Here is a 17,103-nt window from a genome sequence, read left to right on the forward strand (position 1 = left end):
GTTGAACAGATGACAGTGAGTATCAAATGGCTGTAGTATTTGTAATTCATTGTATATGTTTAAAAGAGCGGAGGATCAGTTTTATTTTAAAATATCTGTCTATATTTTGTATTTCCTTTGCAATTATGACAACTTTTATGTTTTAATATCGAGTTAAAAACGTGCAGAAGAATAAAGTTTTCCAAAACTCTTTTGGTGGATACATGATCAACAGTGTATAAGGACCACAAAATGTTTTTGATCATCCAAAGATGAGTTGAAAATAACTTATAAAATTTTGAATTAAGCAGGTTCAAAAGTATATTGACTTGGAAAAAAAGGGGGAAAAAACAAAAACAAAAAAAAAACACACAAAAATTTATTGAAATCTCTACATGATAGACAAACTTAATCTTTGTGATATAATGCCATCTGGAGCTCTTCCAGCCTGTATTGAATGGAATGGGCATCCTTCTTGTTTCCACAGGATAATGATGAATTCAGGAATAATATTATGGGTTCTGCCTTTAGTTCCTGATTGTCTTTGATATACTGGAAGACAGGAAAGTCAGGTGAGCTCTCCCAATTCATCTGTTTCCCTGGCACTGTCTCAGATGAAGTTGCTTAAATTTACTGCTTAGCCAAGGAATGTTGAGGAAAATATGGCAGTGCTCTTAGACTCAGACTTCGGGTTTCCATGAGAATATCCCCTATGAGACAAAAGGTGGAATTTTTTATAGCCAACTCTGCCCTAGTTGTAAAAAAAAGAAAAAAAAAAACCAAAAAACAAAAAACCCACCCAACCAAAAAAAACCCGTTTCTATATAGGAAACCAATGAGGTGATCTCAATCTTTGAAACAGTAAAAATAAGCTGAAAAAAGAGTCATGTGAGTTTTACATGCCTCTGCATTTCTATTTATTCCTTACTTTCTCCATTAGAACAAAAAGTAAAAATTAGCAGAAGGAATTCACAAAATTTCATGTTTTGTTTTTTTCTTTTCTTTCTCTTTTAATATATATGGGAGATGGACCTTTTCCATTCAGGTTATCTTCTCTGCACCGTTACCACTATTTCCTCTGACCCACGAACAATGAACCAAAGGTCTTTCAGTAAATGCCACGCCCATACACCACAGTTAAGAAACAGTCATGCTTTTAGGGTCATGGAAATCCCCGAGTGGGTTTGACAGGCCACTGATTAAGGGGAAGTGTGTGTGGTTATTACCGCTGGAGTTCCCCTACGTCCTAAGAGGAAAGCACCAACCAGTGGGAGGAGTGCAGAACACCAGGCGTGTCGGGTGTATGTAGGTGGGGGTGGGGAGGGCGAAGTGAGACATTAAAAGACAGTGTGAGACTGTAGCCGGCACGGAACAGCCGGGGCGACAGGTGTCACCCGAGAAGACACGGCAGGCAGGTCTTGCTAGCGCACATCGGCCTCAGGGCAGCAGGTGGGTGACGAGCGCTGCCGCGAGGCTGTGAGCGCGCGCGACGCCCTCCCCACACCCATCGCGCCCGGGCAGGAGCCGCTTCTGCTGCTGGGCGAGAGGCGCGCGGGGCGGGCGGCGGAGGACGAGGGCCAGCGGGGAGGCACGGTCACCGAACACTGCTCTAGGGCCCAGAGGTCAGCTCCAGGTCGGCCCTCGAGCAGACTGGGCTCAAGCAAAAACACTGGGTACCTCGCAAGCGTGGGCGTCTTTCCCCCCGCGCGCTCGGCGCTCTCTGGGCGGGTCCCCGCCGCCCTGGCCCCGGAGACTTTGCGGCCAGCCGGCGGGGAGGCGCTGGGCCGCTGGGCTCTGGGGCGCGTGAGGGTTCTGCCCCGCCCGCCCGGCACTCGCCGACATTCACTTTCGGAGTGCTTTGTCGCCGGGGGCTCAGTTATGGGGAGAGGCAGTGAACTGGGGATAGGGAGGCTTTGATATTTGGTTTAATTTGCTTGCCAAGAAGTATCACCGGGTCTTTGAGTGTGCTAAATAAGCTTCAGAATAGAGCCTAAAGCAGAGCTTTGCATAATGACTCAGTAAAATATTTATTTAATGAATAAATGTAGAAATGTCCCCAAGTGGTGGCAGAAGGACAGCTGGTTTTTGATTCTTTTCCTGGTGATTGGCAGGGAAATCCAGTAGTGCTCTTAATTAGTAAAGTACTGGGGGCATTTGGCTGGTGCTAAAGTAACTAACAGTAATATTTCCTCTTTATTGCTAACATCAGGTGTTGCTAATACCTAATCATGCTAGGATCCCCTCCGAAGAATTTTCAGGTGTTTTTCAGGTTTAATTCTCAAAATCTTAGGAAGCAATTACCATAAGTAGCTCCATTGACCATGAGGAAACTCAGGGAGATTGACTTGCCTAAGGTCGCCACCCCCTACTCTCCCCCTATGGGAAGACTGAATGGTGTTGGAAACTCCCCCAAGATGTCTGACTCCAAAGCCTGGCATTAAACCATCACTGTGCAGACTTTGGGTCAATATAAAATCGATATCCTTAATACCATGCAAATGAGGGTATGGTGGTCATGTGAGGGGAGGTCTCAGTCAAGTTTGCTAAAATTCACTTCTTCAACAAAAGATCTTAGTGTCTACATTATATGCCGGGCTGGGTAGATGTTGAGGTTGGGAAGGCTGTTACAGAGCAGAAATAGAGTTCTGATCTGAGGGAGCTCAGGGGGAGGCAGAAAAAAAGGCAAACTTACATTGCAGCGTCAGAAACATGGATATGCTAAGTGCCCAAGAGGGTAGTGACACCCAACAGCCCTGGACTCAGGGAGGCTGACCACTGGAAATGATAGAGTAATAAGAGAGCAGGTTGGGGACTTGAGCCAATCTGAGAAGGAACCACTAGAAAGGAATTCCAAGAGCGTGGTAACAGAGAAGCCAAGGGAGTAGAGCATTTCTAAGAGGAAGTGAGCCCCGGTGTCTGACACAAAAATTTCCACTGGTTTTGGCAAAGAAGCGATTGGTGTTAATAATATGGAGATTAGTTTTAGGTAGTGTTGGCTAATGCCAATTGTAGTCGGAGACCTTAACCATAGATGCTTGTTAATTCACTTGGCTGTGAAGAGATGGTGAGAAACATGATAGTTGTTAAAGTGAAAAGTGTGGTTCAAAGAGGAATTTTTGGTTTGTTTTTATTTGAATGCTTGGACGAACTTAAGCATGCTTGTCATATTGAAGGAAAAGAGCGAGAGTGAGAGTTGAACAGATGAGGGGGATGGGGTTAAGATTTCTGAGGCTGTAGGAGGATGGGACCTGTAAAGGGGCAAGCATTGTCATCTGAGGTAGCAAGTAGGTTGTGAGTGAAAAAGGCGTGGATTTGAGAATGTGAGGGGATTACTGCTCAGTGATGTCTCTTTTCTTTGAGGAACAGAAGGCAAAGCCATCTACCAAAAGCAAGATGGGGGAGTGGTGGAGAAATTGGAGGAAGGTATTGAATGTTTAGAAGAGTTGTATAGGACAGTGGGCTAGGAAACTGACCAGGGTTAAGTGGAATTGTTAGGGATGGTGAAGGGCCAAGCCTAGGTGGCATGTGGAATCATGCTGGTCCCAGTCTGCAGGGTTGCAGGTCTTCTGCAGCAGCATTTTGGAAGTCAAAATGTTGGAAATGGTTAAGATAGAGTTTAAATTGATCCAGGGTTGGCATCTTGGCTTTTTTTTTTTTTTTTTTTTGGTCTATTTATCGTATAACTGTTGCCTAAATTTTCACAAACACTTGCCTTGCTTTCACACCAAAGCTTCTTTAATGTAAGATTTATGCAAGGGTTGGCAATCTCAAATGCATAGGGGCCAGGGAGGTGATATAAATGAATAAAACTGTGGGTGTCTCTTTTAAACAAAACACACTTTGTTTACATATGTTAACATGTAAGAATATTCTTCCTTTCCAGAAAGAAATATGATATGCTCATTTTTCTCTAAACATGTGTCTCTTTGTCTACCTTTCATTTTTGTGACTTTGAACAGGCACACGTATTAGAATAATTTCACTTTCCAGATAACTCTACTGTAAGAAAAACAGTAGTGCCAGCTCAGTGACAAATAGCAACTGCCAGTCTCCAGGAGTCAAAGTGTAATGTCAAACTGGAGAGCATGTACCCTCCCTGAAGGGTACAGTCACTGCTGGGGGCTGGCTGATTGCTGCCCTGCAGGAATATAGGCCCCGTGTGGCAAGATCTTCTGATCTTTCAAGAAAAGCTTGGAATCTAGGATGTTATGAGAAATCTTTTAACTTTTAAAAAATGGTCGGTAATTAATTAAAACATTTCAAAATACTGTGGTCCAAGATAAACTTATTTGGAAAGCTGGCAAAATTCAAACAAGGCATGCAGATTAATTAACAGCTTTATATCAATATTAATTTCCTGGTTCCAGTAATCGTACTATGGTTGTTTATGTAAGATGTTAACTTTGGGGAAGTTGAGTGCAAGGTATGTGAGAACTGTTATTTTTGTAAGATTCTCTAAGTATAAATTAACTTCAAAATAAAAAAAAGTTAAAAAAATTAGTAAAATACTGTAGTACATTTCTGTGCAAGCCAAACATAATATCTCTGCTGGCTTCCAGTTTGAGCCCTCTGGTTTTCGTCTGGGACTTCCTGGCCTCTGCCGTGCCTAGTACAGCACCCTGTACATGGTAGACAATTAGTAAACACTAGAGCTCTATTTTGGAGAAAATGTTTTTTAAATATCATTGTGTTACTTCTGTGAACTATTTGACTTTTAAAACTGTCTTTTTTTTTTTTAACAGGTTTTGCAAAGGAAGTGAACAGTTCTACTTCTAGATTTTTTCCAGTTTTTTCTGTAAATCAAAACAGCTCAAAATGGAGGCCTAAAATCCTAAAAAGGGACTTAGTCTAATCTCCGGGAGGTAGTTTTGTGCATGAATTAAACAAATTAAGTAGCTAACTAGAGTTTTTGGCATCCAAAGAATGTTAATTTTAAAAATATCATCTAGTTACATAAAATATAACTGTAAAGTAATAATGAGTTCGATTTTGAATTTGATTGTGGAGAAGTGATTGTACCTGGGACACATTGTTGAAGCACTCTTCAAAACTGGTCAGGAAATCTCCCACTGGCTGCTGTGTAGAATAGAAAAAAAGTACCTTTGTTTGGTAAAATTTAAAAATGAATAACAGCTATCTAAAACAAAAAGTCAATATTGACCCTTTGCTAAATTAGAGAAATGTGCAAATAAGACCTTTGACATGTTAAAAGACTTCTACAATGACAAAGAAATGTCAAGAACAAAACTTTTTGATAGGTACAACAAATTTAGACAAAGTAGGAAAGATGAACTTGATGACTGGTGAAGAAATTAACCATTGATAAGGCTATTGGTATTTTAAAAGTCTAAAATTTAGTTAAAATGAGCTATCTCTGAGAATGACAAGAATAAGAATGATGGCTGGTGGTTACATTTTGGTAATCTGAACAAACTTATTCAGAAAGAAAATTTTACAGAGACAGTAATTAACACCAAGAAGGTTTCGATAATAATGTGTAAACTTTTTGGCCAATGAAAGGAAAACTGAAATTAGACATAATAATTTACTTTTGAGGGAAATAAACACTAGTATTGAATATTTCTCCCACCACCTGGAAACAAAGCATTAAAGTCTGTAGTAGAAAATTCCAATATTAAAAAAAATATATTTCCCAACATCTGTGGGACCCAGGAAACCATTTTGCAAATCACTGCTAGAAAAACCATGATGACTTGTTTATTGGTCATTGCTGATATTATTGATGCAGAATCTATTTTTTAATAGTCATGGTTGAGATCATCTGAATTTTGAGAACTCCACTGTTCAAAAGGAGTGGATTGTGACGAAGTAAATTTATTTATTTTTTGGTCTTGATAAATTTCAGTTCAAGCTATGCTATCTGTGAAAAAAAAAAAATTTCTGACCAAAGTCAAGTTTGTACAATTTGGATCTCTATTTTGACCTACAAACTCAGCACTCTGAGTTTGTTTTTAAAAATAAATTCACTATCAGAGTAGAAGATTTGATGTTGGCTCTACACAGAACGAAGCTGAGTTTAAAAGAGCATTGAGCAAATACATTAATCTCTGATTACTTAAAATAGGTCTAATTTACTGAGATTTAATAGTATCACTATTACTAAGTAACCAGGTTCCTATCTATGGGAAATAATTATTATTAAATAAATCTTAAAACTAACCTTTAAGATGTATCAGCCAATTCTGTTACTATTTAAGCTCTTTATTGGGAGGAAAATTTTAGATTTTGTTCTATTAAAATGATCGTAGGAAGAAAAAGTACCTAATTTGAGCAAGATTTGGGATACACCATATTTCATTGAATCTAAAATGGCATCAATTGTAAGACACACCATTATTTTATGTGTACCTCTAAGAAATAGAAATGCTGCTAACTAAAATATGATATGCCATTAATTGAAAGATACCTCTCAATCACAGAGATATTAAAACATGCATCTTAGAAGCAGTGAAATATGGTAACAATTTCTTTTCCTTTTTTGAGGTAGGTCTTATGCTTTTTTTTTTTTTTTCCTGGCTACCAAATTTCACAATTTAAATAAGGTGAAATAAAAATAGTTTGAATATTTTTTCTGTAGAGTACTTACAGAGCATAACTTTCCACCATGAAAACAAGCCAGCTGTGTGAGTCAGACATTTTATCTTTAGGCTGGCCAAATGTCACTTAAGCATCCTAGTAGAGAAGTTTACCTACCTGTGGAAATGTCTGACACTAAATGGCATTTTGATGACCTAAAGCACTCTATACTTTTATGAAAGGTTTTAATTTTCATCACAAGGTTCTGTAGCATCATGTTTACATTGTACAAAGATTATACAAAGGTGCTCTTGTGCATAATTGTCCCTTAATATGATCAGTATAGGATATAAATCTCTCCATACTAAAACCCTAACTGCATTGGAGGAAAAAAACGGAAGGTTTCCCATTCTAGGTGTTCAACCTAGTGCTAAAACTTAAAAAAAAAAAAAAAAAAAATCAAAAGCCATGCACAAAACTACCTCCCCAGAGAAAGGCTAGTCCCTTTTCCTCTCCATCCATCTCTTTATGAATATAGTAGAAAATAGCGTATTCTTGTCAAATTTGATGAAAAGTGCCAACATGTTTGAATTGAAATATGACCTTTCATGTGAACTGTATCGAATGTCTACGTATTCATTTTTCCCCACTGGTGTTCCTGTCTCAGAGAGGAGTCTTGCTCGTGCTGGTTTTTATTACACTGGTGTGAATGACAAGGTCAAATGCTTCTGTTGTGGCTTGATGCTGGATAACTGGAAACAAGGAGACAATCCTATTGAAAAGCATAAAAAGTTGTATCCTAGCTGCAGTTTTGTTCAGAAACTAAATTCAGGTAGCATTTCGGGAGCCACTTCTCAGTTTACTTTTCCTTCTTCAGTAACAAATTCCACACAGTCATTTCCGTCAAGTTTGGAAAACAGTGAATATTTCAGTGGCTCTTTTTCAAGCTTTCCGTCAAATCCAGTAAACTTTGGATCAAATCCTGTAAACTCGAGACCGAATCAAGATTTTGCTGCCTTGAGGAGAAGTTCCTACGGTTATGCAATGAATACTCTAAATGCCAGATTACTTACTTTCCAGAAGTGGCCATTGACCTTTCTGTCACCAAGAGACCTGGCAAAAGCAGGTTTTTACTACATAGGACCTGGAGACAGAGTGGCTTGCTTTGCCTGTGGTGGAAAATTGAGCAATTGGGAACCAAAGGATGATGCTATGTCAGAACACCTGAGACATTTCCCAAATTGTCCATTTTTAGAAAATCAGTTTCAAGACACTTCATACACTGTTTCTAATCTGAGCATGCAGACCCAGGCAGCTCGTATGAAAACATTCTGTAATTGGCCCTCTAGTGTTGCAGTTCATCCTAAGCAGCTTGCAAGTGCAGGCTTTTATTATATGGGTAAGAAACTTAATCTGATAACAATAATAAAATTCAACATGTTTTGTACATTTTCATGGGAAAAATGTATGTATTCATAAGTTTTGGTCCAAAATTAATTTTAGGTCACAATGATGATGTAAAATGCTTTTGCTGTGATGGTGGACTGAGGTGTTGGGAATATGGAGATGACCCATGGGTGGAACATGCCAAGTGGTTTCCAAGGTAATTGTTTTGAAATTCTCTTTGCAAATATGTGGAACTATCATGAGGTGGGTTATATGCGTTAACCCTATAATCAGTCATTACTTTATTCTTTGTTTCAAAAATACATTTGTGAATAAACTTAAGATGGATTACTTAGAAAAATAATTACTTAAAAGGTTTTGATGGAAATTTAAGATAAAGAAATGGGTTTATGGCTTTTTGTGTAATATATATTTAAAAACAGTATAACTCACTATAAAACCAAAATTACATGTTGTAGACAAGTAGAGACAAAAAAAAATTTAAATGTTCAGAATTCATAACCTAAAGATGGCTACAGTTACCATTTTAGTGAACATCCCTTCAGATATCTCCTTATGCACATGTACATAATTGTATACAATTTTATTACATGAATTAGATATTATATGTAATGTTTTGAAACTTTTTTCAATCAACATTATATCTTGGACATATTTCCATTCATTCAACATTCAATAACATTAATTGACGACCTATTGCTAGGCATTGTTCTAGGTACTTAAAATACTCAGTGGGACAAACCCCAAGACTCCTGGTCTCATATGACGATTTTATAGCAAGAGAGGGCAGATAATAAAAACTTAATAAATAAGTTACGTAGCATGTTGGAAAGTAGTAAGTGCTATGGATAAAAAGAAAAAAGAAATCAGGATAAGGGAGATCAGAAGCACCAAGCAGGTTACAATATTAAATAGGGTGATCAGGGTAAATATAGACCCATCTCATCTGTTTTCATCACTACATGGCATTTTATTGTTATGTCTTTCGCTTTTGATTCTATACTTGCTTACACTCTTCTTTTTTAAAAAATCAAAATTAGATGGCCTATATGTTTCTCATGGTCAAAACTTTTAGTATTTTGAATGTTGATTACTAAACTTAATAAACGTATTTTTTAAATATACCATATCTTCATTTATAATAACTTTGTGCTCCCCAAATATTTCAGATTTCATATTCAGATTTCAAAAATTATGAAGGTTAAGAACAACTTCCATAGTTGTTTTAAAAAGTGCTGCTAGATTTCCATTGTGCTAATTTTGTAAATGTATAAAAGGATGTTAAATTGGCTTTGATAGTGTCATGAATTCATTTTGTCCTGAAATTTGACAATGGTGGTATATTATCTAGGAAATGCCAAACTTGTAAATATCTATCTTATTAGAAAATGTTCCGCTTCCTCATTCTTTCTCTCTTGTCCCTCTTCGTATATTTTCAGCTTTTACACATACAAAGCTTATGTATGACTAGTATAATTAGGGAACTTGCTACCCATGTCCTTGGCTCTGTTCTTAATGTTTAGAGTGTTTCTAGGAATCTTAGAACAGTTGAAGAGAGTAACTAGAAGGTCTGAGTGAAGAGAGTCTTACCCATCTACAGTCAGCTGAGAGACTCGTGACCCTTATTCGCTTTGGCCTTGGCAGAGTACCAGCGATGGCCTTCCTCTTGCTTACATCATCTTGCCTTTGACTTTAGTATCTCTTACCACTTCTCATATACTCAATGAATAGTCCAGTGGTTATATGAATGTTTATGTTCATTTGAAATATTTAGCAGTCTACAAATGGCCAGATTAAAATAACTCCCTAAACTTAATTTTGTTTACATTTTAGGTGTGAATATTTGATACGAATTAAAGGACAAGAGTTCATCAGTCAAATTCAAGCCAGTTACCCTCATCTACTTGAACAGGTAGGGATGGTTTGTTTTATTCATTTTTTAATCGTTCATTAGCAACAGATGAATTATTTTCTAATACAAGGAGTAGTATTTTAGTGCAAAAGCAAGAGTTGCTTTAAAAATACATTTTCTTTTTTATAATACCCAGCCATGATCTTAGAGAGTACTATTCTTTGGACAAAACAAATCCAGAATTAGAAACTTCTTGAAAAATAATATTTAACTTATGTTTCTCTCTAAGTATTTTTCTAATAAAGTTGCAATAAATTAAATTATTCAAAGAAAAAAATTGGGTCAGATAGTAGCATTTAATGTTTTACTATATTAATTTTTCTTAAAAAGATTTGATAAAGAGAATTGTGTTGCTATTTTTAATCTTCATAGAAAAGCAAATAAGAACTTATGCAATAGTTTGAGAGTCAAACACTTTCTTGCCATAGTAACTGATACAGGGTCCAGCTTATCCCAAAGGAAGACCCAGGAAACATAGATATTTGGGATGAAAGGCAAACAATGATTGTCTCATAGATCACTGAAAAGGTGTATCCATTCTTTTGCCTTAATAAAAATAGATTTTATTTGTTAATATAATAAAAGAAACTCATTTAGTTTATGGCTTGGAGAATTACTGTTGGATGTAAATAAAATATTGTTTTGACATAAAAAATTATTTTGCCAGTAAGCAAGTCAGTTTGCAATAAGTTGAATAAAAAACATGTCTCGCTCTTTTTTTTTTTTTTTTGCAATGGATAGGATAAAATTTGTATATTTTAATTTTTACCTTTTTTCTGTAGCTGTTATCTACTTCAGACAATCCAGAAGATGGAAATGCAGAGTCGCCAAGTATGTATCATGATGATAATTGCTACATTTAAATTAGAATCACTTGGTACTATTAAGATTGAAATTTGATAATGGTAATAATGTACATTTGTGTTATGATATACTTTACAATGCATTTTCAAATACATTAAGTTGGTATTTCTCAAACTTTAGGGCATAATTGCCTAAGGAACTTTAAATAGTACAGATTTAAAAAATGTTACAGATTTCTAGTCTCTACTTTAAGAAATATTACAGATTGCTAATCTCTACTTTAAAACTATTGAATTGAATCATAGTATCTAAGAGTGGAACTTGAGCATCTGTAGTTTTCACAAACTACACACATGCAGCCTAACCCTTGTTCTCAGACCAGTGTGGGAACAGATAGACTATGACATTAGATTGCTCACATATTCTTTCTATGAAATGAGAGGGAACAAAATATTATTTCCCTTTTTCAATAGGGACCCTGAGACTCAGAGAGTTAAGTGACCTGTCACCTTAAACTTAAAAAGTGATAGGGTCCATATTTGAACAAGCTCTTCTACTCCATTATCTAGTGTTCAATTCAATTCAATAAATATTTATTGTGTATTCGCTATTCTGAGGAAAAAATAGAGAACAGAAAAAAACACAACTACTGTTCCCATGAGCTAATAATAAGGAACACAGACAAATAACACAGGTAAGAGAAAGGAATGTGGTGGGAAAGTAAAGTGTGCTATGAGAATACATGAGGGACAGTTAACCTCAACTTAGAAGATCAGAAAAGGCTTCAGATAAGAGGAAGTATTTGTCTTATCACAGAATCAAAGGGAAGAGTAGGAATTAACCAAGTGACAAAAGGAAGAAAAGAATATTCCAGGCACAGAGAATATCACACGGAAAACTTAAGTGACAAAGGAGAACAGGCACATTTGAAGAACTGAATAAAATTCTCTACAGCCAGAAATAGGATTTGTGAACAGAAAAATGAGTGAGGCAGTTCAGCTGTAAGAGAAGTCAGCACTGCAGGCAGAATTTGATCCAAGAGCCATCAGTTTGTGACTTCTGGGCTAGAGTATAAAACGTGAATGAATAAGTGGCCAGAAATGAGGGTGAAGAAATAAACAGGGTCCAGATTGTGAGATCTTGTAAGCCACAAGTGAATGTTATCCTAAGGACAATGGACTTGTTGATGGAATTTAAGGAGTATGACATAATCAGATTTGTGTTTTTAAAAAATCACTCTTGTTGCAATGTTGAATATGAACTAGATGGGAACAATATTGTAAGAGGCCTTTGCTGTAATAAAGGTGAGTGATGACAATGGCTTCCTTCAAAGAATGTGAAAAAAAAAATGTGAAACCTCATTTGTTCATTCAACATTGGAAAAAAGAACCTCAATTCTGGGTGAGAGGCTGATTCTCAACATTCTCTTTCCTTCTCCCACTCATAGTTATGCCAGATAATGCATATTTTGCATCTGAATACAATATTCCGTATTCTTATTACAGTGACTGAACATATATATCATTATTTTAAATTTAACAGAGTTAATGCAAATAGTGCCTTACATTTTGGGGGCTTTATGCTTTTGATATTGTAAAAATTTTCAATTTAAACAACACACCAATTATCTCAATATGTGTTAAATTCTTTATTCCATATAGTTGTTCATTATGGACCTGGAGAAAACCATTCAGAAGATACAGTCATGATGAATACACCTGTGGTTAAAGCTGCTTTGGATATGGGCTTTAGCAGAAGGCTGGTAAAACAGACAGTTCAGAGTAAAATCCTAACAACCGGAGAGAATTACAAAACCGTCAGTGATCTCGTATTAGATTTACTTAATGCAGAAGATGAAATAAGAGAAGAGGAGAAAGAAAGGGCAACTGAGGAACAAGAATCAGGTACACATATTTGTTAGTACAGTCTCTATTTCCATAATGATTTGATGTCTCTGTATTGTAAGTTACTGAAAATATAGTCAACCTAATCAGATCTTATGTTTAGTATTCTGCATTTTAATTCTGAAAATTTCTTCACATTAAAATATATTTGAACCGCTTAGGAAATTGAAAATGTATATATTGAATGAAAATAATTTTTCCTGCTTTTTCTTATTTTATATTTGTACTCTGGGTAGTTGACTGTGTATGTTATTATTTATGGCATATTTTTGATTCCAGGCTGGTTGCTCACTTCCATTTGCTGTAAACTGGGGTGGGATCAGGGACAATGATTAATTTTAATATTAGTATAACAGTCTGTCTTAGCCTGTGACTATAAATTAAAGTACAAATTATGATTAAGTCTTCTACCTGCCCACATAAGAGCTGAGTTCCCTTTTGTAGTCTCCCTCTAGTAATTAGGAGAGTTCTAGGATACTGTTTCACATTCTCTCAAGACAAGTTACCCACGCCTTCCATATTAGCCTATTCTGCTACTCTGTTGCCTCTGCTCTATTGCCCTTCACAAAAACTCTCTTCCTCTGAGCCTATTCAATCTCATCTGGTTGCTGTGACTACTATCATGACTTTGGCCTTGACATCAAGAAATGATCTCTCCTTTGCCACTCTTTCCCAGCATGGACCAAATCTGAGAGTTGTTTCAACACAGTTTAAACCAGACTGCAACAAGCTCTTACCGGAGATTTAGGGATGACAGAAGGGCATTATGTCACAAATGACAATTGACAACTGTAACTGTACGTGGCCTCTCTTGGTGCCCCTATGCCCATCCTCATGAATCTCCCAGCCTAGCTTCTGGTTCATCTCTGTGTAGCTCTCACTAGCTCATACAAATTACTAGGAAAGTCCCAAGCATGTTTTCCCTTATTGAAGCTCAGGCCCTCAAATATCCACGAAGCCCAGAAAGAAAAAAGAGTATGCCCCTTATCCTTGTCTGAGGCCATCTTAGATCTATTTCTTTTCAGGATGATCGACTGTGAGACTGTCCACTCCATTCCTGGATAAACTTACCCTTGCCCATGAAGGTGGATTTGTCTTCTGGCCAACTCAGACAAACATATCAGACCATAGTAATACAACATCCTATATATTTACCAAAATGTGAATTATTCAGTCCTCCACACCAATTCAACAGCAACATAGTCCAAGTTCATCTTAGCCCAGTCAGTCAAGTTCTCTTTTCACTGTGAAGACCAGGCTGCATGTCCTTTCTGTAGTCTTCTCAGTCTTGGCCATTGGTCATCAGTGAACAACTGCTCAAAGAAGAGAACACCCATCTTCATAATTATTTATAGACCTCATGAAGTCTAGAGCTATTCAGCTATAAAATATTTATATTTATTCCAAAGAAAATCAACAAAGTTTCTAGAGAAAACCCCCAGTCAACAATATACAATGATTTGCATTGTCAAAAAGATCTCTTAACTTCTCAGCTCAGCATTATATCAATACCACCTTGAACAATATCTGCACATAATCTGTACACAAAAAATACTTTTTGAATGGGCGAATTAAAATACTTTCTACTTAGGTTACTGATTACTTTACACTTTCCCAAAAGCTGGGTATGTAATTTCTTGACAGGTGTATAAACAAAAAGGCAATTAAGGATATATTTGTCCAGAATAGAATATGCTTCAAAGGTATTTTCAAGTCTTCACCTCTTATAAGTCTGAATACAGTCTATGACTTTGAAATGAGACTTTTTTCCATAGCTACCAGCAATCCAACTTTAGAAATCTTAAGAATTTCAGAGAACCTATTACATTATGTAAAATGTAATTAGGAAAATTAATCTTAGAAGAATGAATATACTTCAACATCAAGTGTAAATTATATTTTAATTTTCTAATGCATCACTACTTGTCTAACATAATTTAACAGAATTAAGTTCTAATTCTTCTCCCTTCTGGCTATTACTTCTTTGTTCCTATTGCTCTTTAAATTACTAAGGCTTGGTTGTTCATTTGTTCAATAGATGTTTATGAAACACTGTTCTAGGTCCTGGTCTTTTTATTCTCAGAGCTTCAATTATCTTCAAAATATGTATCTCTAACCTTGACTTTTTGACTAAGCACAATTTTTTATTCTTCATTAAACGGTTCTATTTTTGTGTCCTATTACCTGACGAAGTCAGTGTTTCTAAAACCTGATAATCATCTCTCCCCAAATAATTCTTTAGACAGCCCAACTTCTGTCATTAGTTATAGAAATAGCTTTATGGATCATGGTAAAACTATATAATAATTAATTCATTAACTTAGAGTTATAAGTCACTTTCCAAAGAGATAATACAATTTCAGTTTCAAAATATACAACAAAACCTAGATCTCGAAGAATACAATGATCCTCTAGGACAGGAATGTTATTGACAGTGTGACTTAGTTTTCAAAATGCTATTAGTGACTTTCTCCTTTTATTACAAAATATTTAGGTAATCTTAATATCATATCGAATTTGGGGAAATAATTAAAATTTCATCTTAAAATTCAATTTTAAGGAATTTTGTGGGTGAATAATTTTTTTAAATGTTCATTTTAATTTTCTTGATTTTATTTTTCCCCAATTTGACTAGATTGAATTGAAATTTCAATTTTATTAGGTTCTAAATTTTATTTGGTTAAAGGTTTAGCAGTATTGCCATATGGTTGAGAGCACAGATTATGATGCCAACTTGCCAACCTACCTTGGTTCGACTTTTGCTAGTTGTGTGTCTTCTAGCAATTTACTTGCCACACCATGCCTCCGTTTTCTCATCTGTTAAATAAGGGTACTGGGATCTACCTTAAAGTGCTGTTGTGAAAATGAAATGAGTAAATACATGTACAGTATTTACTACAGTGCTCAGTGTTAGTCCTTATTATAAATAGTAGTAATATTAGGCAAGGGGATCAGGTACCCCCAAACCTAGCAATCAACTTCAATGCCTGATTATGAATTATGGTTGTTTTTCATTCAGTTATATGTGTAGGTATGGAAGAAAGTTTGTGAGCAGAATTTGAACATGTTTGTGTTTGTTTTTTTTTTGTTTTTTTTTTATAAAGATGATCTATCATATATTCGAAAGAATAGAATGGCACTTTTTCAACATTTGACTTGTGTGCTTCCAATTCTGGATAGTCTACTAACTGCCAGAGTAATCAACAAACAAGAACATGATATTATTAAACAGAAAACACAGACATCTTTGCAAGCAAGAGAATTGATTGATATCATTATAGTAAAAGGAAATGATGCAGCCACTGCATTCAGAAATTCTCTACAAGAAATTGACCTCACATTATACAAGCATTTATTTGGTAAGTGCTGGAAAATTACTTTCAAGAACTTTCTAGGTCAATTGAAAATATGCTCTTATTAATAATTTGTGATTATTGAAAGAATCCAATCTAATATATAAACTATTAATTGTATAAAAAGACTAAAAACTTTTGTTGCCTTGACATTATGACAGTTATTTATAGTATTTGGCCAGAGTCTCAACCATTAGTTTAAAAGTATATATTCTGTAACTAAATATTAACCTTATTTGCCATAGTAATGCTTTTTTTTTTTTTTCTCCCTTAGTGCAACGGGACATAAAGTATATTCCCACAGAAAATGTTTCAGGTAAAGTAGTATTAATAATTTAAACTAGTAGAAAACATTATTTTTATTTTCTTGATTTTCATTGGAGGAGAAACAACAAATTGCTTTATTAAAATTTGTTTCTCTTTTTAGATTTACCAATGGAAGAACAATTGAGGAGACTACAAGAAGAAAGAACATGTAAAGTGTGTATGGACAAAGAAGTGTCCATAGTGTTTATTCCTTGTGGTCATCTAGTAGTATGCAAAGATTGTGCCCCTTCTCTAAGAAAATGTCCTATTTGTAGAGGTACAATCAAGGGTACAGTTCGTACATTTCTTTCATGAAGACAATACAAAATTTTAGAATGGATTAAATGTATTGTAATTTTAACTTTTATACTGATTTGGTTTTCTTAAGATTTTTAATTTATTTACAACTCAGAAAATTTTGTTTTACACAAATATAAATATATTTATATAAATATATAAAACGTATAAATATATTTTACATAGCATGAGAATGATAGGCTTTTGTTTTTGTGAACAAAAAATAGGGATAGCACTACAAGTATAATACTAAATCAAAATCTCGGTACTATTGAAATTATAAGTGAAGTAACATTTAAGATTTTTGAAATAACCTTTCAGAATTTTAAATATTTTGAAATTGTATTAAAGACCAAGAACATGGAATCTCTGCTTTTTTGGATCAGTGTTCTACACATAGGTCTTTATATTTGTCAAATAACTTTTTGGAGACATGGTGTTTTTGTAAAGAATTTGGTGAAGAACATTTTAATAAAGCTTTCAGAATTACTCTTGTTCTTAATATTTTTATTTCTATGATATTGAATAACTTAGTCACTCCCAGGCTCCTTCCATACCTCCTTAGGACCTATTGAATATAGGACTACAGTTTAGATCCCTTTCT

General features: G+C 35.4%; 1 protein-coding gene across 1 annotated transcript; it reads left to right on the forward strand.

Annotated features, from left to right (window-relative positions):
- Nucleotides 1-1,232: 1,232 nt before the first annotated feature.
- On the forward strand, nt 1,233-16,989 carry BIRC3 (baculoviral IAP repeat containing 3). The gene is made up of 9 exons (XM_011369437.2): nt 1,233-1,428; nt 4,722-7,915; nt 8,020-8,119; nt 9,757-9,835; nt 10,618-10,666; nt 12,301-12,543; nt 15,648-15,902; nt 16,171-16,212; nt 16,324-16,989. The coding sequence occupies exons 2-9, from the start codon at nt 7,045-7,047 to the stop codon at nt 16,515-16,517; spliced, it is 1,833 nt and encodes a 610-aa protein (XP_011367739.1). The 5' UTR covers nt 1,233-1,428; nt 4,722-7,044; the 3' UTR covers nt 16,518-16,989.
- Nucleotides 16,990-17,103: the final 114 nt, after the last annotated feature.

This window comes from Pteropus vampyrus, unplaced genomic scaffold (genome assembly GCF_000151845.1).
Source record: "Pteropus vampyrus isolate Shadow unplaced genomic scaffold, Pvam_2.0 Scaffold148, whole genome shotgun sequence".
NCBI lineage: Eukaryota > Metazoa > Chordata > Mammalia > Chiroptera > Pteropodidae > Pteropus > Pteropus vampyrus.